Source organism: Rhododendron vialii, chromosome 4a (assembly GCF_030253575.1).
Source record: "Rhododendron vialii isolate Sample 1 chromosome 4a, ASM3025357v1".
NCBI classification, from domain to species: domain Eukaryota; kingdom Viridiplantae; phylum Streptophyta; class Magnoliopsida; order Ericales; family Ericaceae; genus Rhododendron; species Rhododendron vialii.
The window spans coordinates 11,204,629-11,227,719 of NC_080560.1; the positions used below are offsets into that span (position 1 = coordinate 11,204,629).

General features: G+C 40.5%; 3 protein-coding genes across 4 annotated transcripts in view; 2 read left to right on the top strand and 1 right to left on the bottom strand.

Annotated features, from left to right (window-relative positions):
* The first annotated feature begins 4,630 nt into the window (after positions 1-4,630).
* Positions 4,631-6,538, top strand: LOC131321748 (uncharacterized). Its single transcript, XM_058352668.1, has 3 exons — positions 4,631-5,202; positions 5,302-6,179; positions 6,265-6,538. The coding sequence occupies exons 1-2, from the start codon at positions 4,714-4,716 to the stop codon at positions 6,091-6,093; spliced, it is 1,281 nt and encodes a 426-aa protein (XP_058208651.1). The 5' UTR covers positions 4,631-4,713; the 3' UTR covers positions 6,094-6,179; positions 6,265-6,538.
* Positions 6,539-7,414: 876 nt separating this feature from the next.
* On the bottom strand, positions 7,415-12,242 carry LOC131321749 (plant cysteine oxidase 4-like). The gene is made up of 5 exons (XM_058352669.1): positions 11,613-12,242; positions 10,483-10,628; positions 10,236-10,383; positions 8,271-8,471; positions 7,415-7,825 (listed from the first exon to the last, which is right to left on the bottom strand). The coding sequence occupies exons 1-5, from the start codon at positions 11,710-11,712 to the stop codon at positions 7,707-7,709; spliced, it is 714 nt and encodes a 237-aa protein (XP_058208652.1). The 5' UTR covers positions 11,713-12,242; the 3' UTR covers positions 7,415-7,706.
* Positions 12,243-14,012: 1,770 nt separating this feature from the next.
* Positions 14,013-23,091, top strand: part of LOC131321747 (sec1 family domain-containing protein MIP3) — a 30,004-nt gene continuing 20,925 nt past the window's right edge. For both annotated transcript variants that reach the window (XM_058352664.1, XM_058352667.1), the window contains exon 1: positions 14,013-14,139. The gene's annotated coding sequence lies outside the window, so the exon portion shown is untranslated. The remainder of the gene's footprint in view (positions 14,140-23,091) is intronic.

Genomic DNA, 23,091 nt, shown 5'->3' on the forward strand with positions numbered 1-23,091 from the left:
TGCTGTGGACTCGTATTGATCGATTGCCAATTCAGTATCGACTGTCTCTCCTACTGAGAAGGAGGATTTTTGAATTTGTGAAGATTGTGAGGAATTTTCTTCTTCCTCTTCAAAAGCATCTACAATTCTGGTCTCTTTACCCTTCTGTAAAAGACAGCAAATGGGAAAATGAGAATAGAAAGACTCGTGAAAAGTACGAACGAAATCAATAAGGGTAACAAAGATAAGAGTGTACCTTCAAAGCCAACCCTTTGTCACTAGAACTTTGCTTTTTGGTGAGCTTTCTTGTTGGTTGCTTTGTGGGAGTAGATGTTTCACTGACCTGTTTCTTAGGTCTACCAGTGGAAGGACTTCTGGAAACCTTTTGGCTCACACCTGATGTGATCTTGAGAGTTCGTGTCCGTGGCCTGGTTTCAGAGTCCTTAATCGATTCAGCTTTCCTTTTCCTGGTATTCCTACTGGGCACAGAGGATATGGGAACTGCTCCTGCATGAGGCACAATGGCCTTGGAGGGTTCATCAGGCAATCGAGCTGTTATCTCTGCTAAAGAAACAATATGATAAAGATTAGTAAAGTATGACTAATTGAACTAAAAACCAATGAATAAGCTGTGCTTACCAGCCTTATCTTGAAGGAATTTGTATTCAGGATCAAGCCTGTATAGGCAGTCTGAAAGTGAAGCACTGAAATAGAGGGCCCTCATAGTCGACCACCATTCATCAAAAGCAGGCAGGGTCGCTTTATTGATCTTGAAGTCAATAAACTGAAAGGCTTTGACACGTTGTTGAAAGTTGCTAACCATCAGAGATATCATCTGTGAGTCTTTGGCCTTAATGGTTGGCCTACTGGAGGCCATCTCAATGATGTTTGGGTGAACAAAAGGCATTGGAATGCCTTGTGCGAGGCCAAACTGCCTAGCATATTGACAAGGAGAGTAATTCTCGAAACCACAATTCCCAAAAGGAGTGTTATTCAGGGCAAAGCCCACTGGGATAAGTCTTGGAAGAAGAATGCTGGCCCAAAATAACCGTTTGGACTGAGTCATTTTCTCTACAAGTTGGGGAGAAGCTGGTGGAATGTCCTCAAAGCATGGCTTCAGTCTTTCTGATGCAAATTCGAATTTATCGAATGGACAGAACATAGGCCAATTCTTTTGGTTATTTTCATAAAAAAAGGTGAAATACCTTTGAAAGGAGGATTCCTCTGTTTGAGTGTGGAAGCCTAACAAATATTCAGCATAACTACGGCATGTTTGCAATGCCTCATCTGACCGAAGGGGGTTCTCCAGTTTAGGTTTTATTTGAGGGAAGTATGCATATAACCAAGCTTGAAAGATCCAGAAAGGACCACCACAAGAGTCCGCTATCTTTTTATCAACAAAGGTAAAAAGGCCTTTATACAGAGATCCTAAAACAAAAGGGGCAAGGGCCAACCTCTTTACTTGGGCCATACAAACGGCTAGGTTAAGGTATTCTTTGGTAACCCTAAGCCCAGGGACTGCCATAAGAAATCGACAAATCCAGAAAAGGTAAAATGCAACCTTCTCATGAAAGCAAGGCGCTGAAGCTTTGGCTTTAAAGTGAGTCTTAAGCCATTTCGAATAGCTAACCCCAGACGATGGAACAACAAATGGGGGATCATATGGATCAGGAGAAAGCAGAGCATTTACCTCACGGCCTAACGAAGGAAGGCCAGTTAAATGAGAGATATCCAGGACTGTCGGAGATAGCAAGCCACAATGAAGAATTAGGGTATTGGATGATTTGGACCAAAAACACGCTGCAGCAGCCAAGAGTTCAGAATTCATGTCCAAGGGATATTGTGAGAGCTCAATTGTCTCACGGATTCCCATTGTTTTCCAATCCTCGAAAAGGAACTTCATCATGCGCCTTACCCAATCTACCCATCCCATTTCAACGGTGTAAGGCCAAGAACGAAGGCAGGTGCTCTTACCCCAGCCTAACCATTCCAGCGACGGAAGCTGAAGGAGAAGTGGATCACGTTCCCCCACTGGGTAGACTTCTGGAAAGCCATCCGGGAGAACTGATGAAAAAATTGGACCCAATATGCAGTGAGAACTGACATTATCGTCAGGAATCAGAACTTGAGTCTTCTGGTTTTGGCCAATCCCGTTTCGGTACGATTCAGGGAATCGGAAGGAATCCTCCGTCACTGACTCGGTGGCCGGATCTTCAACTGGGTCGCTGACGATCTGTAGTTTGGATTTCGGTGCCATTTGGGTTCGGAAGCTGTTCTAGGGTTCGAGAGCTGTTTCAACGTTCTGTGAGAAAAAGCACGATTCGTGCCCTAAATTTGAAGTACTCTGCCTTATATAGGTGGTGATTTGCTAAGCGAAATATTTACCAAAGTTAATATTTAACTCAGGTAAATAGGGGGGCATTGTTTACACCATAATTTAGTATTTAGTATATTATAATCGATTGGGTCAGAATGTTACACGTGTCAACGCATTTTAGACCGATTGATATAATGCAAATGCAATATGAAGCCTGTTAAGGAAAATGGACTGATCAAACGGTTGATATTCGACTGGACACGTGTCAGAATTTTGTATCACATGCGGATCGTGAGTCAGACGGTTAATGCAAGCAGGCAGTTGAAATAATTACAACGTTGGAAACATGTGAGATCATGGAGAAGTAACCGCCTCATGCAGATAGTGGAGCAAGAATAGGGAGCATGGAGCCAACTAATTCAAATCGAAGGAGGGAAGTCCGTATGATTTGAATTTCAAGTCGACAACAGCCTATAAATACAAGAAAGGAAGATATTTAGAGCCCCCCCCAATCAATCGCCCAAAGGCTTCTACTTTTATCTGTACTTTACATTTCTTGCTCTAGGAGTAGCTTGTAATTTAACCGTCTGTTCGATTGTGTTCTCATAGTCGATTTGACTTCTACACCGAGGGATAATAAAGTCCATTTTGTTGTTCTTCTTCCATCTCCATTCACTTCATTAAGTTTGCTTCCAGAGAAGTCCTGAAATACGGCAAGGAACCAAACTCCACCACCACAAACACCCACATTTCCAGCACACTTAGCAATCTCTAGTCGATTAGTCGACTATCAGTAAAATAGACAAACAATATGTAAAGAAAGATGATAGGAGAGAATGGGTATCGGATGATTAATTAATACATGCACGAGAAAAAAGCGATAGAGGAAACTGAAAGAGGAGGGAAAGTGCTCTGTTTTCTTGAAGTTTCTTACTTGACTTTTGTCTGATATTCGAACGAGGGGTTGAGACTTGAGAGAGAGAGAGAGAGAGAGAGAGAGAGAGAGAGAGAATCTGAAACCACTAGAGTCCAAACATTCATGTGCGTTTTGGGTCAAGCTAGGTTCGTTTGTAAACGAATTTAAGTCTTTAAGGAGCCGAGTTTCACTAATTTACCTGACAAGCCAAACCTGTAAAACGAGTCAAGTTTTAGAGGGTTGAGCTCGGCTAGTTTAGTAAACAAGTCCAAAATTTGAGTTCGATTCGATTATTAAACGAGTCAAGCATTGACGAGTCAAGCCACAAGCTGTTTGCGAGCAACTCGATTTGTTTACATTCCTAAATTGCTTAGTATACATACAAAATGCACAAATTTGAATACAAATGTGCATTTAAACGGTAGATGTTGGGCACAAATTTATATCTGAATTTGTTCAATCATACAATTTCGGTGATTCCGATGGGATCTTCTGGCTTCCTGCCTTGTGGTTTTTGGCGGTGTTGTGGAGGTGGGTGGCGGCAGTGGGGTATGGGTGATGTTTTGGTGTTGGAGGCTGTGTGTAGTTAGGGTTTGTTGTCTGTTTGGGGTTCGGCTTGTCTCATGTTATTTGAGATTTTACGCTTTTTGGATATTTGGGCTATATTTCATGTGTTTTAAATGTTTTATTCGGGCTTTTAGGATTTTTGGGGTTGGAGCTTTGATTTCATTGAGTGTTGCCTGGTTGGCATCTTGCCAATTATGTGATTTGGTCTCGTATTAAATTTTATGTTATCTTCTTGTCCTATTAATCTTTGTATCAATTTCAAAGGTTAATAAAAAAATTCTTTTTCGCCCTTCAAAAGAAAAAAAGTGTAAATCAGTTTGAAATGACCCAGGAGAATGAATTGACCCAGCACCGTAGGGCCTTCCGGTTTTTGCCAAATTCGGATACAAACACAAAGATGATCACTTTGTTTGATTTTGAGTTTTGAGATATTTTTTTTGATATAATGAGTAGTAATGAGTGAAGAGAGATAGATAGAGAAGTTTATCGAGAACCGTACAAAGAGTACAAAACTTTTCTCAAAACTTGTAACTTATAATTTCTCCGTAATCAGTGCAGTAAGTTATTGCCGAACTTGCAAAGAATTCCCCTCGCCAAAATATTTCATCGGACTATCCAACACTGAATTATAAACCAATACTATCTAACAAACCAAACTAAATTCGTGTCCCATTCAACCGGAGCCGGCTAGGAATCAAGATTTAACTTCCGAATCAAATTTGCTCGCGCTCATTTATCTGTTCCCTGGGCCGAAAGTGGCAAACTTTTTCTTGAGAATCCTTGCATAGCAGGAGAAACAATTGCTTGAAAGAAAGATACAAATATGGAGCAGCACGGAGAAAGTAAAGAACAAATTTGGAGTGCAATGAGGACCAACTTATTCTTCTTTTCTTTCTGCCTTGGTATGTTTGTTGCCTATGAGTTCTTCTAAGCTATGTACCGTTTCGATTTGATGCTTCCGGGATCTAAACATGAGTTTATGTTGCTGAAGAATCTGATGGAGGAAAAGCAATTGAACTTCAACCGGCCGCTTCTATCCCTAAGGCGATTTCCATCTACTGTAAGCACAGAGACAGATGAAAAAAAGAGGACCGGTAAGTCCCTCCCCAATGTACGCTGCCTTCCTTGTTACAGACCGGAACTGAAATCTGGTCCAGTGAGGATCCCGGGAACTGTTCCTTTTGTTTGGGAACAGTATCCGGGGAGACCCAAGGCCAAGGCCGAAAGCCACACTCAAACTCGCTCTCCTATCATCCCCAAGCCTCCGCCCGGGAGAGTTTTGAAGGCTAAACCGACAGTTCCTGGAAACATTTATGAAAAACAAGTCGTTTCATCGGTAGGAGAGAATGCAGTGGAAGAAAAGGAGTGTTCTGATTCAGGAGATGGCGGCAAGGCGCATGTAGATGCACGCAATACACTTCAGGTATGGTTTCTATTGTCCATTCCACAGTTCATCTCTCTTATTTTCACTAGCCGAAATTAATGTTGTTTGAATGAGAAGTTGGCTTTCGAATTCTTCCAGCCTACCGGAGTTGCCACTAACGAAAAGAGATCAATTATGTGTGCAACCCTGAAAATGGAGCCGTATGAGTTCAGGGATGCGGTGATAGATCATTCCATCCAAGGTCGTTACCGGAGTAATTCTCAGAATTTGGTAGGGTCGTCTCTCTACATGCGTCTACAGGGTCGTGGCGTATCACTCCCGGAGAATGAATTTCCTCAATCCAGGTTTTTTGAAGAAGAAATATTTATTCATGGGAGTTATGGCTTCGCCTCACCAAAAAGATCTAACAGCTTTCGGGAGGCAGAGAAAACTGCGTATGTAGATTTTCTACATAAGGTGGTATCTCTGAAGTCGAATTCGTTTTCTTCAGATGGGACAGGATTACCCAACTCAATAAATTGCGATTCGGAGATTACTGCAAGAGTTACAGATGAGGAACTGATATTGCTGAGTAAAAGATTGAATCATGCTGATCCCAGTGTACTGTCTTCCTCTTGCAAATCAGATCAGGAAGCGGGGAGGGAACTGCTAAAGGGATTCGGACAAGATCAATATATATCTCAGACGTCAACTGTTTCTGTGAATCCAGAACTGCCCAACAACGGTTACGTGGATTTTGAAGATAAGCAGCGGCTTCCAAAAGTTGGAAATGTGAAAATTTGTCGAGGAATTGATTCACAGTTGCCTGTTCTCCCTCCTCTACCCAAATCTCCATCGGAGTCTTGGCTTTGCCATACGTTATCCAACATGCCTTCAAGAGATTCATCTTTGCGTTCGCACCTTGGAACGCGAATGAATTCTCGACACTAGGCATCAAATAAACCATGTTTATCCTACGTGTAGGAACGATTGCGAAAACCACAAATGTGAAGCACCAGCCCTTGCGGTCTTGTGAGGTAGATCAATTATTTACCTTCATCCCTCTATGTTTATCGGGTTTGTATTGACATTTCATTCACAATTTCTCATTTCTTCTCCCAGGAACCAACAAAAGCTGTTTCAGAAACAGGGCGTCGAAGCCAGTAGAGGAGCTTTTAGCTCTGCATTTGGTTTGGTTGGAAAACCCATTACTTCAATGGGTTATTAACTGTGTACAGGCATTCTCACCCCATACCTTTAAGTGGTACAAGGGGTTGGCTACTGTAAAATGCAGTATCCATTTGGCCATTTCCCTTGTAACCAACAGCAGATGTGTATTGTCTTTATAAAGGACATCCATTTGTTAAACTTCAAATCTATTCATTTTACGTAGCAATGGATCGACAACGCGAATTCTACGTTTCATTCTGTGACAAGTGATCTCCTGCATAGTTTCTCAACCCTTCAAGACAAATAGGTGTTTGGGACAAGGTGTTGAGAGAATATCCGAGAGCACCGAATAACTTCTCATATATGAGAACCAACTAGCTGGTATAAGGTCAGCCCAATTCATCCCCGTCAAAACCATTTCAGCCTGTCAAGGTTCTTTGATCAATCATCCTGTTGAGGTTCTTTGATCAATCATTGAATCGTGGAAATGTCGATCAAAAAGTAAAAAAGATTCGAGGCAATAAATGCATTCAACCTCCAAAGACTAAGGTTCAACGGTGAGATTGTTGGCGGATTCATCCAGTGGCAATGAAGATGAAATAGGTTTCCCTCTACCATGCATCTTATTACTGTAGACGCTAAATATCCAGGTCTCTCTCAATCAAATCTACAGTCTTATTTGCATGTGATGATGATCCACAGAAACCTTCAAAAGGTGGTTGTGGTTGATGCTAAATGCTGATATAACACCTACATAGGGGATCCGGAACCCTCTACCCAAATGAAAGTACCTAACTTTGGTTACATATCACCTGCCTAAGGATATAGAGAGTTCAGACGTCTAGACGCACACCCAATACTCTTTTCCAACTTCCAAGTTCATAAAACAGCATATGAACCACACAATTGTAAATGCAAAACAAAGAATGAGGCGGCATGAACTTCAGCAAACTACAGGGCAGCTCCAGTAAATGAAGAAATGACTTGTGAATAGAGATGATTTCACCAATCAGGTCATCTGAGCCAGGGCATGCTCACCGGCTTAAAACAGAAGTGAAACAAAACTTAAGGGCACCACCAGTACGGAGAATAAAATAAGAAGTGAGAAGGATTTCTTCTTATTATAATGAATCAAACAAACGCCGATGATAAGTGACATTAGCTAGAATCCCTCCAAATCTCCTTGGTGTTCAAATTGTCAATCCTGAGGTCACTGCATCGAACTACTATATATAATTCTGTACACGTCAAATGCCTAACTCATATAGCCAACTAAAACAATATAAATGCCATGGTTATTGGCAACTCAACTCCAGAATTCATCTCAAAACTACCCAAATGAAGCACCAGCTCACGTAAATAAGCAAGAAACACCAACAAAATAGAAAAGAACTTCAAGGTTTAAAGACTCGGCCCTTATATTGTCCTCTCCGAATCACGAAATCATCTGGCAGTTGGAACTCTTCTAACCAAGTCACTTCCACAAGCGTTCCCCCTTCCAATTCAAGAGTACCTTCAATGTGGAGACGGGGAAAAACCCAAAATAATTGAAAGAAAAACACAAGTAATTATGGTACAGTTTAATGAGGTGGCATGAAAACAAATTTCTAACTAGTGATAATAATTGATGAATAATGAGCACTAACTTAGTTTTGGTGTGATTGGCTCACTCTTGTCTTTGTAACAGAACATCAACTTTTGATCAAAAAGTTTTTACCAAGTATAAATACTGACCTTTTTAAAACAATTTGGAAAAGAATATGACAAAATCTGGTGAATTTTTTCAAGTGTTTGGTTAAAAAATTTAATTTTCAGATTCTTCTTATAAAGACGAATTCTAAACGTATAATCTTAATTTGAGCGATGGAGTAATTCCAACATTGGACCAAAAAAACAGTTCAGAAAAGAAAAAGATAAACTCTTTTTGTTTAGATACCCCAAACTCAGCTTATCCCTACCTGGCAGATCTCTGGGAGACCTCCGGAAGTAAGTACAGTGTCGTCCATCCTCAGCAGCATAAGGTGGTGACAGTATGTCAAAGATGGCGCATGGAGTTATTGCTTTGAATGAATGAATGTTCCCTCCACTAGCTGGATAGAGGACTGTAGTTGGACATGGGGCCCTCGTCTCACCATTTTTAACAAGCTTGGCAGGTCTAGCTGCAAAGACAAACCATTGAAAGTTTGTCAAAAAACAAGCCGGAAAGAGTATGTAAAACCAAGCAAAGGGAGCAATAGACAACATGTGCAATAAGAAAACTGAAGACAACCATAAAATCCTGGTGTTTCATTGGTGAGATAACAGCAATAAACCCAGGAGAAAAAATGAAAATGTCTCGAAGAAGTGTTGTGCCCGCCAGTTGTTGTCAGTAATAGGAGCATGCATTTTTTTATCCATATAATAAACTCCAAGATTAACAATCCTGCTTAAGAGTATCCAATGAGTAACTACATGTAACTATTACCTTTATCTAATGATTCCATCCAACAAGACTTCCTGAGAAGTATATGGTTTTCAGCGTAAAACAAGAAGCATTGCTTTCTGAAGGTAATGGCAATTTCACAAAACAAAAAAATTGCGGTGTTTCATGGGAACAATTTTGTGACTATTCCACTGTGCCTTTGTAGCAAGTTTTGCATGCGAGATTTGACTAGCAATATGTGCATTGCTTAGAAACCACAAAAGACACTAATTGTTTCATAAGTAGGAACAACCACAAAATACATACACGTCATAAAACATACATAGCGTGGATGGTAGGACCCTAGGAGGTGAGTAGGATGGTAGTCAAGTCCTTAGCCCGCTAGACACTAAGATGGTGAGAGGCGTCCAAAGGTTGAAGGTGGGAGAGTTAACGCGGTCTTACGAGGAGGGCTTGTGTGCCATGCAGACTATCAAGGGAAAGACCAAACAAATCACTGCCATCTAAAAAGGCATCGTCCTGAGGGATATCTTCAATAGGGATCCTGTCATATTCCCAGGCGCAGCTGGGCCATCCTGGACTTGAAACAAAGACCTTGCCTGTGAAGTCGTTTTTGTACACGTCCACTAACTCATATATCCCGCCGCCCCCACCAGGCGGGCGGCCACGGATCATAACGCACCTCTTCACACCACAAATCCCCTTTGAAGTTGACTCATTCACTTGGCCAATCATCGGAATGTGTAGGTAAGGAAGATAGGACGATGATGAATAGTCTCCAATACTAAGAGGGAGATAACTTGGAGATGAATGTGTAGGAAGCTAATTATAAACAAGAGAGTTGGCACGTGGTAAAGACAGAAGTTCTGTGACTTCCATCTAACATTCTCTCAGTGACACCACCCTGACTAGTAGCATTGAGATCTTTTAACGCACTCAAGCCACAAAAGCACTGTAGGTGTGCTATTTTGATTACCAAGAGGTAGGAGCATATCATGTGTCTTGGTCTAGGTCTCAAACTGAGTCCAAGAAGAGATCTCCTTCTATGGTCAAGGAACAAGTCCCTCAAAGAGTGAAATGTGCGCCACGATGAACTCTCGACTGAGCCACATATTCTACATGACTCAACCTCAGAGCTGATTATTGCATCCAGCTGATTAGTCGGCCTAGGCGCTGATTAATCCGCCGCCTAGGCCGACTTTTAGAACCTTATTCTTCCTTAATATAGGCTATAGCATTCTTAACTACCTCACGCTGCTACACATCTCAAAGAGCTCACCACCTTTAATCTTTTCAAAAAGTGAAACTTTTTAGTTGGCTCATCTTCCCTCAGGCTAGCACTGTCACAGACTTACTTTTACTTCTTCAAACATTGAATTCATCAAAAGACTACATCAGAAGTTCGATAATGGCCCCCATGCACTGACCATATTCAGGCACCATAGATACAGTTAACATGCCAATAAAAAAAATACAATTTCCAAATAAACTTAAAGCAAACCTTGGGATTGATCAGAAGGCCCAGGAACATCAACCCAGTCAAATGATTTCACATGCATTGTGCCATAGAGAAGCTTGCTCAACACAGTCATTCCAGGATGATTATGAAGAGGTATAACAGAGGAAGGTGGCATGCAGAAGATTCCCATCTGGCACAGAGAAATCAATGAATATCAATGATTTACTTTCCCAGTACCAATTTTAGGCACATTCTAACTTTGCAAAAAAGATTTGAGAACTAGGCTCACAGAGAAGCTTTCACACTCGTGTAAATGCAGGTATTTAATGGATGGAAGTGACTGGAGACTCCCATTTTGCCCAGGCACAGAACCTTTCCACCCTCGTACCAATTTTTCCTCCTGTTCGAGACCGACATCTGCAGGCTTGATTTTTTCTGCACACAAACTAAGTGCTAACAAGTGCAACACAAGACTAAACGAAATTATGTGAAAAAAGCATATGCAACATAAATCAAGAAACTTAAACCCCATGAACATTACCCCAAATTAAAAACACTTATTGTATAGAAAAGAAAGCATGTCGTTCAGGAGGACAACAGAACCTTCCTATACCAAGTAGAACATCATAAACAGAGAAAAAGAAACAAAGAAAACAAACAAAGGGGAAGAATATTAAAAGGCTAAACGGAAAGTATAGAAGAATATGAACCTGCAAACTTGGCTATAAGCCATTCTATAACCAGATGTATGCATGTTTGACGTGGTCTAAATAGACATACACCAGGCAAATTGGCATGATCGTTATTGGATCCGAGAGGAAATATGTTTCTATATCAGCAGCCAGCCCCAAGAGACTTGATTCCACAACAAAACATACATTCCAATGCCTAATGAGCCTCATGGCTTGCATTATTTTGTGCATCAAGAAGCAAAGACTTGAGATTTAGCTGGGTGCAGTACATTTCTTCTTCTTTTTTTGTTTTGAACAGCTGCAGTACATTTCTAATGGAGACTTAACCCTACCGATGCTTCTATATATTACATAGAACCCTCGAACACTGAAAATTCAACTTATATATCCATAAAATGGTGATTCACAAAGTGTTCCCCATGTGATACCGATGGTGCTCCTCGGACAACATCCTCCATATGTTTCGCAAATTACAAGTAAATAAGAGCAAATTCTGTCACAATCAGTATCAAATTATATGCTTCATTCACGCCTACACCCAAAATCAATTCGTTCGCACACGTCAAGTTTAGTAACATGACATGACAAGCAACAGAATCAACCAATCAGAATTGAAAATGATCACCACGATTTACATAATCAGATGCAGCTCATTACCACATTCAAATAGCAGTTGCAAGAATTATGAACAAACATAAAAGGCAAAGAAACGATTATATCTCGATACCGAGCAGAGCGCGAACTTTTTCAATAGCATCATCTGAAACGGGTCCATTGGGAGAAAGTGAAGCTTTACAAGCATTATAAAGCTTCTGTATGGCCGGCATGATGTACAAACGGTAACAGCCAAAGGAACTGACCACAACCCACAAATCAGTTCAGCAAAAAGAAACAAGGGTTGATCGGCTATTTTCTAAGCTAACCCTCGAAAAACCAATCAGAAGGGTCTTCTACAACTTTTACAGAAGACCCTTCGAAAAGGTCACAAGTTTCTTGCACAATAGGACAAAGTTAGAGCTGGGCAGCAGTTGGATCTTATAAGATGAACCGTATAGACGATGCAGAACGAGCATCATACTAGCTGAACCCTTTTCTTCGAACCCTTTTCAAGAGCTCCTGTTGCACAACAAACATAATCAAATTTTCAGCAATTGGGAGAGGAAATTGAAGAGATCGTGCGTCTGGGTTGGTGAAATTTTTGGACAACAAATGAAAATCCTGGGCTGAAAACCGCGGCTGTAGAGAGTGGTTTTGGGATACCGCTTCCCTGTTACTTGCACGAGGGGAGAGAGAGAGAGAGAGGTGTACTCAATTTGTAAGAGAGAGGAACGAGGGGAGATTTTCAGGCCTTCTATGCGTTTTGGCCTTTGGGGCGTTGGGCTCCAAAATGGCGGTCAATAGCGTGTTTTGATCTAATAATTAATATCCATTAAGTATATTTTCAGTATTAACAAATGTTTTTAGTTTATTCTTGAAAAATATTAATTATCAAAACACGTCTTAAGCCGTCATTTTCCTTTTTTTTTATCTTGAATAGCCACCCACTGTTTCCTCTCGGCAGAAAATGGAGTGGTGAAATTCTTGGGCCTAGACATCCAGAGGAGAGATTTTTTGATCCAATAGTCCACATCCAATTTTGGCGCAGAGGGAGGGTTATTTGCATAGGGTCGTATCCCGTCCAGTTTCTTTCAATCAATTTGGTCCTCTCGGACTCACAACAATGATCGAAATCGTTCATTTTTTAAAGTTCGTCGAAAACATATTGCACGCCGAAAATCACGTTGATCTGAAAATCGTTTGATATGATTTCGAAATGCATTAAGTTTGTAAGAAAAAAGCATGCAACACTATATTGAAACCCATTTGACATAATTATTTGAAGATCAATGCATTTCCATATTATATCAAATGATATCCGCTCAACGTAATTTTTGGTGTGATCAAATATTCTCGACAAGCTCTAAAAAAATAAACGGTTCTGATCATTATTGTTGATCCGAGAATGACCCACAAATGGTCAAAACTGGATCGTACTGATTGGAACCTAAGACTTGACGGAATCCTCTACCATTTGCATGACCAACCCAACTATCCATACATAATTTCTATGCACAAATTATGCACAAATTGCGATGTTGATACTATTACGAGTCTTACACAAATGAATCGAGTCATTCATTAAATTTAAAACAAAGATTTGATTGCCCTTACAAAAAACAACATAATCAAATAATTATAAGTGCTTCATCTAATTTGCTAACTTTTTATTCAAATTTCAGGGGTAGTTATCGAGTGCTCGAACCAATTGGGGTTTGGATGAATTGTTGGTTTTCTCCGTGATCTTGTGGTCAATTTAGTCAGAGTGGGTTGGTGGTTTCAATGTCTTGAAAATGTTTCCCTTGTCAAGTAGGGGTGAAAGAAATACCGAATCGATTCGGTTTTCGATCAGGATAAGAGCGAGGTTTTTTTCAATTCGGTTTGAACTAAATCGAACCGATCAATTTTTGGTTCGGTCTCGATTACCTGAGAGTTTCTCTGAATCGAATCGAACCAAACCAAACCAAACCAAAATTATACGGATCGACTAGGACCGAACCGAACAGAATATATAGTTTACATTAATTTGATCCATTCATCAATTTTGTGTTTAATATTGATAGTACATCTAAATATATTTTTATATATTTTACATTAATCGGGCGGACCCAAATCTCCGATTGCACCGATCCCACCCCGAACCGAGCTTAACTCCGACCAGGATCAGTCCTGAAAATAATTACCCCGAACCGGTTTTTGAAAATTTCACCCCGAATCAAAATTACCCTACTTGTATTTTTTTTTGTTCTATCATACGGAAATTATCCTACTTGTGATTGACAAGGCATTAAAGGCGAATAACTCCTCAAAATTTCCTCGGTTTCTCGTAAAAAACAATATGGGAAATGATTTTCACATTCTATTATTTGATAAATGCAGTTCATTTATTGTCTTTTAATGAAAATTTTACACATAAAAGTTTCGCTTGATGCATTTTTTATATATAAAATTTGTGAAAATTACTACCGTTATTTTGCCTTCTCTTACGTTTCTTTCCCAATACTAGTAACCCGAAAACAAATACAAATGTTCCAAATTTCTCTTCCTCTGCCTATTTCGCTTTCCGGTGACCGCCGATCAAATATCCCGGCAACACGCGGCCACATTCGATCTGTACAGCTCAATCTCCAGTTCCATCTTCAACACTCAACGTTTGGGTAATAAATTCAAGAACCTTATCATGTTCAGTTTCTACACCCATGCTTCGTTTGGATCCATAACCAATGTGGGGAGATGAATTCGATTCAATATCAGTTCTATGTCCTATCAAATTGCTTTAACGTCGAGGTGATCGAACACTAAAACTTCTCCAATGATGTAACCGACCCGTCTGTACTGATTCGTCCATATTGACTGCGGTTTATAAGAAGAGTTATATGAAACTTGACCGACTGAATCTTTGATGTTTTTTTTTGAAGAATTTAAAAACACTCTTGAAATAGTAAAACCCTTACTTTTTAAAGTTGTAAGTGAATGTTATGTTTTGATTTCTAATTATTTGGGTCTGGAGCACAAGCGATGCGTGTGCAGGTAATGGAGATGAAAACATGATTAAATAGAGATTCATTGTTGAATAATTTGGTACCGACACACGTTCTAAGAAGAAATGCAGATGCCAACGAAAGATAATAAAATTGGAAAGGGAATGCAGTTTAAGAGTGATTGAAATCGTACCTTTAAAATTGGTAATCAAAACAAAAGAAAATGGGAAAAAAGAGACGATAAGAGAAGATGGGAAGACAGCATGAAGAGGATAGAGAACAGAATGCAAGGATGAACTGATGGTTAAAAGCAGTGTTTTTAAATCGGGATACGTATCGTGTATTGGTTTTTTAATTATATAGTTCGTATCGAAATACGTATCATATATCTTGAGATACGTTTCATATATCTTGAGATACGTTTGTTTGGAAGAGTAGGAGTTTCTATTGTGTAATTGGACAATAATTTTGGAGGAGGGAGCATCCTAAAGACCATGAGTGGGGAAGAAGAGTATTTGTATTGCACTTGAACTCAAACTTTTTTTTTGCTTTCCATAGAAGTCTCTAGTACAAAAATATTTTCATACAAAGATAAATTTTAAGGTAATTCTAGAATTACACATGAGACTAATTCTTACAAAAAAAAAAAACATTATTCTAGAGCTTCTAGAGCTTAGATATTTTAGAGTTTTATTTATATCTTTTTCGATAATATCTATCATATTTGGGTTTTGTCAATTGGAGCTTTGCCAAAATACTAAATTTAGTTTATGCTTTGACAATGTTAATCATCATAATCTACATGGGAGAAGGGTTTTTGAATCTGATGTCTACGTAAATCCAACGGCTGTTATCTCTCTAAACTAATCTAACGGCTGGAAAGATGAGACTCAACTTTCGTCTCTCTCTCTCTGCGTTATCTTCCCCTCTCCTCCCAAAATCACAAACCCTCCTCTCCCTCGCCGATTTCACACAACACTGGAAGTCGACAATGAAGGGAGTTAACAGGTAGCATTCATCTGTTTTGCCCCCCTCTTCTCTTTTAGGTTTAGGTTTATTTGACGGTAGTATCATCCAATTGAATCTTCTGATTGAAGCTTGCATGACTACACTTTGACCTTAGTTTCCTCGGTGACGTTCGCCGGCCATTCCCTGAGGAAACCCAGTAGCTATTGTGAAGAATTTTGGGCTCTAGAACTATTACACTTGGACCGATTTGTCAACTTTATTTATTTCTCAATAATAATTTACATAGATATTGTCCCCATATATATAGGGAGTATCAATCCTATTCTTGGCTATACAGATTTTGTGGCTATAATCATGGATGACCTTTACAATTATGGTTAATTCTATAATCTCACTGATTTGCTACTATCCCACTGATTTTGTCCCTTGATTGACACTCACGCCAACACTCCCCCTCAAGTGGAAGCATCCAAATCTTCAAAGCGCAACTTGTCAAGTGAGTTGTAGAAATCTTTGCTTGACACTGCCTTTGTAAGAATATCCGCCAGTTGGTCTTCCGATTTCACGAATGGAAACCGAATTACCTTAGCTTCAAGATTTTCTTTGATGAAGTGTCTGTCAACTTCCACATGTTTGGTACGGTCATGCTGAATAGGATTTTGAGCGATGGCGATAGCTGCCTTGTTATCGCAAAAGAGGTCTATCTCGGAGGTATGAGAAATCCCAATCTCGGTTAGAAGCCTTTTGAGCCACAAGAGTTCACAAAGTCCCTTGGCCATTCCACGAAACTCTGCTTCAGCACCTTTTGCTTCTTACTTCTTCATGTAACAAGATTCCCTCCGACAAACGTGAAGTAGCCTGAGGTGGATCTTCTGTCTATGGCATTCCCTGCCCAATCTGCGTCTGTATAACCATTAATTCTGAGATGATTATTTTTCGAGAACATAATCCCTTTCCCAGGAGAAGATTTTAGATACCGTAAAATCCGGATCACTACTTCCATGTGGTCCTTACTGGGTTGATGCATGAATTGACTTACTACACTCACTGCGTAAGCAATATCCGAACGGGTATGTGATAGGTAGATCAGTTTACCAACCAGTCTCTGGTACCTTCCTTTGTCTGTTGGTATTTGGTTTGGATATTCTCCGAGCTTATGGTTCTGAATGATTTGAGTGTCTGCTGGCTTACAATCCAACATTCTAACTTCACATAGCAAATCCAATATATATTTTCGTTGGGAAAGAAACATACCTCGCCGTGATCTAGCAACCTCTATTCCCAGGAAATATTTCAGACCTCCTAGATTCTTCATCTCGAATTCAGTCGCCAATTGCTTCTGAAGTTTAGCAATCTCCTCCGTATCATCCCCTGTGATGATCATGTCATCAACATACACAACCAAAGTTGTTACCTTGTCATGTTGATGCTTCAAAAATAATGTATGATCTGAATTACTTTGGCGGAAGCCATACTTTTTCATTGCCAGACTAAACCGCCCAAACCATGCTCGAGGTGATTGTTTCAGTCCATATAGTGCTTTTTGCAACTTGCATACAACTTCAGTTCCTGAGGAAGTGGTGTAGCCTGGAGGAGTATCCATGTAGACTTCTTCTTCAAGGTCGCCATGGAGAAATGTGTTCTTCATATCAAACTGATGTAACGGCAAGTCCAAGTTTGCTGCGAGAGATAACAGGACCCTGACTGTTTTTAACTTGGCAACGGGTGAAAAAGTTTCTTGATAATCTACGCCATACGTTTGAGTGTATCCCCTCGCGACTAGCCTTGCTTTGTATCATTCTATAGTTACATCTGCCTTGTATTTAACCGAGAAGCATCCAACTGTTCTCTTCCCTTTGGGCAGTGGAACCAAGATCCATGTTTGATTCTTTAGTAGTGCCTCCATTTCTTTCTCTATTGCCCGAGTCCATTTGGGATCCACTAATGCTTCCTGGACTGTAGTGGGAATATGACATTGCTTCGTCCCAACGTAACCGTTGGAATAGGTCGATTTACCCCTAGCGTAGGGCTAGGTCGTAGTCAGCATAATATCCGGAAGTCCAGTATCGTTCCCACAGAGAAAATTCTTTATAGCTTGCTAGGATTTTTAAAAGTTTCGGCCAACTTTTGGTTTTGCTTTGAATGGTGATAAACACTTATAAAAATGACTAAAAAATGAGTTTAAACTTAATTTAACAAGTGGCAAGGCGTTAGGGTAACGAATGCCCGTAACTTTAGCCATCAAACCATTCTCAATGAAAACACGGTTGAATCGCACGGCATAGGCTATCAACCGGAGGATTTAGCTAGGAAACCATTAAAGACTAGAAGTGTAGTTTAGTAAACAAGTGAGCTCTTTCATTCTTTTGGCAAACACGAGGCGAGACGTAGCTCGCGGAACCACATGAGCAAGCATATGATCACCGGAGATTAACATCGACAAGTTTTATTACATAAAAGGCGAGCCACACACATTTACAAACCAAACTTCAAGTTTTTAGTTGAGAAGGGCAAGATAAACATAAGTCACGAGGCATTGGTCACCCCATGGCCAAGCCTAATCGACTACTCAAACATAATGAAGAAACTAGAAAGCTTGCTAATTATTGAGAACATGCTTAACCGAATAAAACGAAAATAAACTTGATATTGTAAAAGATCCAACACCTGCGAACAACTTTAAAACTCGAGAAATTAACGTAATGTGAATACTTTGTAGTGTTCTTGAGAAATTACAACTTGAAAAGCTTAAGAAGACATTAATGGAGAAAAACCTAAAAGTAGTAATGGGCTAGATACAAGGAGAGAGAAGGAACCCCCTATTTATACAAAATGGGCACTCTCTCACAAAAATATCTAAGAAACATACTAATAAAGGCAAGTATTCCATAAATGGAAAGCCCAAAAAGTAAGAAATATCTGGCCGAAGGCTCCCCGTATCGATACAGAATAAGCTAAGTATTGATACCATGCTGTTAAGTCAAAATGGACCATCTCCCGTAGCTCTCCCGTATCGATACGGCCCTTATTCCATATCAATACGGAAGTCTCTGACTTCCCACGAAGCTAATGCGTATCGATATGCATTAGGACTGTATCGATACGCGTAGCTTATCTTCAGGTCTTCAGGCAACGTTCAAGACTTGGCACCCGATGGCTCGCCGGCTTGCCCGACGCTTCACGCCTTCGCTCTTGGGTCATGCTGGTAGAAGTTCCATCGGGCAAGGATACTAGAACTTCCTTGGAAATTAGCCTCTTGATCAAAATACGCCTTTTAAGGACATTTTGCCTGATACACTTAACAAACTACCTTACGAGCATTATTGAATAAAAACGACAAATTATAACTATTACATCTACAAACTAGGGGACTTAAGCACCACGATTAAGCAAATTTAGATGCTTATCACACCCCCCATCTTGAGCGTTGCTAGCCCCTAGCAACAAAACTATAACAAAAAGGGAATAGCAATCCTTCCGTAAAAACTACTTAGCACTCGCCCGTATTGCAGCCAATTAGCAAGAGTTAAAAACAACTCAATTATTCCAACACAACTCGCAGCCGACGATTGAGCGATTAACTAATCATTGAGTGAATTATAAACAGGTATCCAAAGTGAGAGTCAAAAGACAAAAGGTGGATACAAAGCTATAACATTACCACTTGCATGCAAAGTAACCATATCCCACAAAAAAGTGCTCGAATGAGGCACGGTGAACAAAAATGCCGAGCCTTATGAGTGGAGAAGCACCATTAAACAGAACTTAAGACTAAACAATGTAAAACTTGATCGCCAAAAGAAACATGCCACAAACCAAAAATGCTAGCTATCAAGCGATAAATCAAAATGGAATCAAGGCATACTAGAGATCTACTAAGGACTCCATAGCATATATTGACCTTGGTTTAATCAAAGAACGGTTAGCAAAATGAGGTGGCGACCATATATTAGCCAGGATCAACTACCTTTGGCCGCCACCAACTCCAACTACCAAGTCATAGGCCGCATGCCGGCCTCAACAAAAACTTTCTAAACTACCAGTTAAAAGTGTAACCAAACTAAACTAAAGACAATAAAATGAAAGGATAAGAGGTGGGCTTCAAACACCATGCACCCCGACCAAGTTGAGGGATTTCAAACTACTCCTCCGAGCCTACTCATCATGTACGAACTCTGGCTCACCCTCAGCGAAATCATCACTGTCCTCATCCGGCTCCATTGGTGGTGGCTCATACGGTTCACTAGCTTGCCCCACGCCGTGACACACAACCCAATCCAACTTGTGATCTATCCTCCTCTGCCTCCTCACATTGTCTCGGGTTTCCTTCTTAATCTTCTTCATGCATCCCATAATGGCCACCCCTTGGCAAAATAGTAACTTGTTCCAAGAAGCTAAACGGGCACCCTTTGGTGGCAAGGTAGTCAAGTATGCCCCCCGCAGAGCAGCAGCAGCAGTAGGCCGAGACTGAGAAATACTCCTAGTGAAAATGAAGCTATTTATATCTCCCGGATTGAGTTTATCACATTCCACAAACTTTGATTTCGGGACCTTTTGAGCAAAGCAAATAGCAGTCACCAAGCATGGAAAAGGCAACCTAGAATTAGCTGGGGCCTTCGCCTTAAAATCAATCATTTCCAGAAATATGTACCTCACCCAATCACATACCACATCCGGATTCATAAAAGCGTGAATCAAGCCCCCCTCATGAATGTCCGGTTTGTTTTCAGTTCCCCTAGGGTTGAAGTTATGGTGCACAAGTTGATTAACAAGCCGATAGTTATCCTTGAATTTCCCGGGCACATGAGGAAGACTCGCATCCCTAGGGTTTTTGTACAATTCCTGGACAATGGTGTCATCCTTAACATATTCCTCATCCGGGTAATTCGTATCATCAGAAGCCGGTTGGCGGTAATTCAGGAGTCGTGCTATAAACCCCGCGGTAACCTCTATGGAAACCTTCCCAATTTTTGAGGTAATCTTAGCATCTTCTTTACCCTCGTCCTCCTTGGACGGAATTTTCATATTCTGATAAAACTCTATTACTAACTCTTTGTTATAACCGGGATTTGGAGCCAGGTAGTAGGACAAACCTTGTTCCCGGATGCGGCGAACGAAAGGATGCTCGATGCCAAGATTGTCGACGTCCACATGTCGCTCATTCTTGAACCCCCTCGTTCGGAGACCCTCTTCCCATTTCTTTTGACTAGTCGCTCGCACCTCAGCGGCCGTCCTCCGCCTTGCACGGCCCCTTTCCGGATTCGCAATCATTTCCTCCTCTTCCTCCATTTCCCGGACTATCTCCTTCGCTTGTTGCAAAGAAGAAGCCGGAGCTTTTCCTTTATCCTTAGCAGCCACAGTCTTTGTTCTCACCTTTGCAATAAAGACCTACCAAACAGAGCAACACCCCAAACTTGAAACAAAATCACATCAACAATTATTTACGCTTCCTAAATTCAAATCACAATAACAGCCTGCACAGTTCAATGGGAACCCCCAATTCCAATCCAAAAATACAGCAAAATCTCAAAAATCCAGGCTAGGGTTTTGGGTAATTTTGGATTTAGGGGTCATGATGCATGGTAAAATGGTTCAAATCTATAATGCATGGCAATACATTAAGCTGGTAATCAAGGGTTTAAGCTTTATAGAGAAAGGATGGAAATTTTTGTGTATGAAGAGAGAGGAAATGGATTTACCTTGTAAAAGTAAGATTCGTCTAGAAAACTTTAAAAACCCTTGAAATTCCTCGAAAATTTGAAGGTTTTATGGAAGATTATGGAGTTTTGGGAAGAATTGGTGGAGAGAATGGTGGTTTGGGGTTAGGGTTTTCGAAGGAAGGTGGGGGTTATGGAGGACAAGAGAGAGAAAATGGGTTGAGAGGATGAAGGGCCGACCTGGTTTTGAAACAGATTTCCACGATTAACTCACGCGTATTGATACGACCCTTATTCTGTATCGATACGGAAGGGTCTGCCTTCCCTGGTAATCAAAGCGTATCGATACGGATTAATGGCTGTATCGATACGGGGAGCTTAAGTCCAAAAATCCAACTTTGCCACCCGATAGCTAATGCCGATGCCCGACACCATTTCAAAACACACCCGGAGCCCTGTAAAACCTAAAACCAGCCCATTGCAAAACACAAAACCAACCTTGAACCATCCACCTAACGTCCGGTTTCCTATGGATAAGAGTGAGACATAGACATGGCTTTATTTTTAAAGGGCGGTGGGACTCTCTTGTGGTTTAATCAAACAAAGATTGCCTTGTATCATTTTCTAAATATGCCATAGATTCCGAAATGATTTAAAACAGATAACAAACACCATTAGGCATGACATGAGATAAAAACCTAAACTAAGATTATAATGTTCAAAACAACGGGATATGGGTCAAACTTGCTCACAATGCACTCAACAACTAACTCCTCATTCTTTCCTCAAGCATACGAGTTGGGATGTACAAAGTTACTTAAAATATTTACAACGAACTCTTGCCATTTAAAGACTTAACGAGCATGTGCTAAGCAGTTTTAATCCACTAACTTTGTACTAACGGAAGGATTGCAAAACTAAAAATGAAAAATTTTAATCAAAAACATATAACCCAATATAAAAATGAAAAAAATTTAATCAAAAACATATAACCAAATATATATATATATATATATATATATATATATATATATATATCCCTCCCCCAAACTTGAAAGATGCTATGCCCTCATGGCATGGAGAACAACAGTAGGAAAAAAGGAACAAAAGAGCGTACCAACGGGGGAATGTCAACCCCCTTATACCTTGACCAAGTTGGAGGCTTTGGCGTCACCGGCTCCTTTCGTCATCCAAACGGCTTTCAAGATCGACTCATTCGGCTCTTCCGACGGAACCACAGCTAGTCACACATGATCATGGCCAAAGTTTTGTTGGACTAACAACCGCAACACGTAATCGCACCCATACTTAGGGCTCATGAGTGCCTCAATCACTCCGACAATAGATCCAATCCACCAAGGCTGGTGTGGTAGCACGTTCACCCTGCAAAAGACTTAAGCTCGAACTACCTACTAAGAGCCAAATGACATTAGAACTGCCCAGCTCATGTTATCCGGGCGCCAACAAACAGAAGAACAAAGAAAAATAGCAAAGAACACTACCCGATTTTCACGCAATCTTACGAGTCATACTTTTCTTCCCGTGTCTCACCGGGTAGACAAGACACAGGTGGCTATACTAGACCGTCGAAACTTGTTACATCATGCCCGAAGTAAAATTAACCGCCTGACCTTGCCAAGCAATTAAGCCCAACGTTCCCTATGATCGAAACAAAGTGAGACAAGACAGAGCCTAGCGCCAAAGCACGGGAATATCAAGGCTCACCCAAAGACCTAAACTGCCCCCGATAGGGACATATCTGGAAAGCATGGATCATTAACGGCAAACTACTACAAAGAAGGACTAATTAAAGCCCGATACAATGATGCATTGATGAAATCTCTTAATGTGGGAATCCCAAAACTAAACAAACATACAAATATGTACAAGAAACGAAACAATGCCCTTACTAACCGGAGTTAGGCACACGATCCTTTTTTTAGTAACGGCGTGCGGAGCTACATATACCCAAGTCAATGAAGGGTACCCCCAACCCGGGGGC

Excerpts from the sequence above, each read along its gene's own strand:
- LOC131321748 (XM_058352668.1), top strand. The coding sequence starts at position 4,714 with ATGTACCGTTTCGATTTGATGCTTCCGGGATCTAAACATGAGTTTATG. Across the intron at positions 5,203-5,301 it reads ATGCACGCAATACACTTCAG|CCTACCGGAGTTGCCACTAA; the intron begins GTATGGTTTCTA and ends GAATTCTTCCAG.
- LOC131321749 (XM_058352669.1), bottom strand. The coding sequence starts at position 11,712 with ATGCCGGCCATACAGAAGCTTTATAATGCTTGTAAAGCTTCACTTTCT. Across the intron at positions 10,629-11,612 it reads AAAAGTTCGCGCTCTGCTCG|AAAAAATCAAGCCTGCAGAT; the intron begins GTATCGAGATAT and ends GTTTGTGTGCAG. Across the intron at positions 7,826-8,270 it reads GTCTCCCAGAGATCTGCCAG|GTACTCTTGAATTGGAAGGG; the intron begins GTAGGGATAAGC and ends TCCACATTGAAG.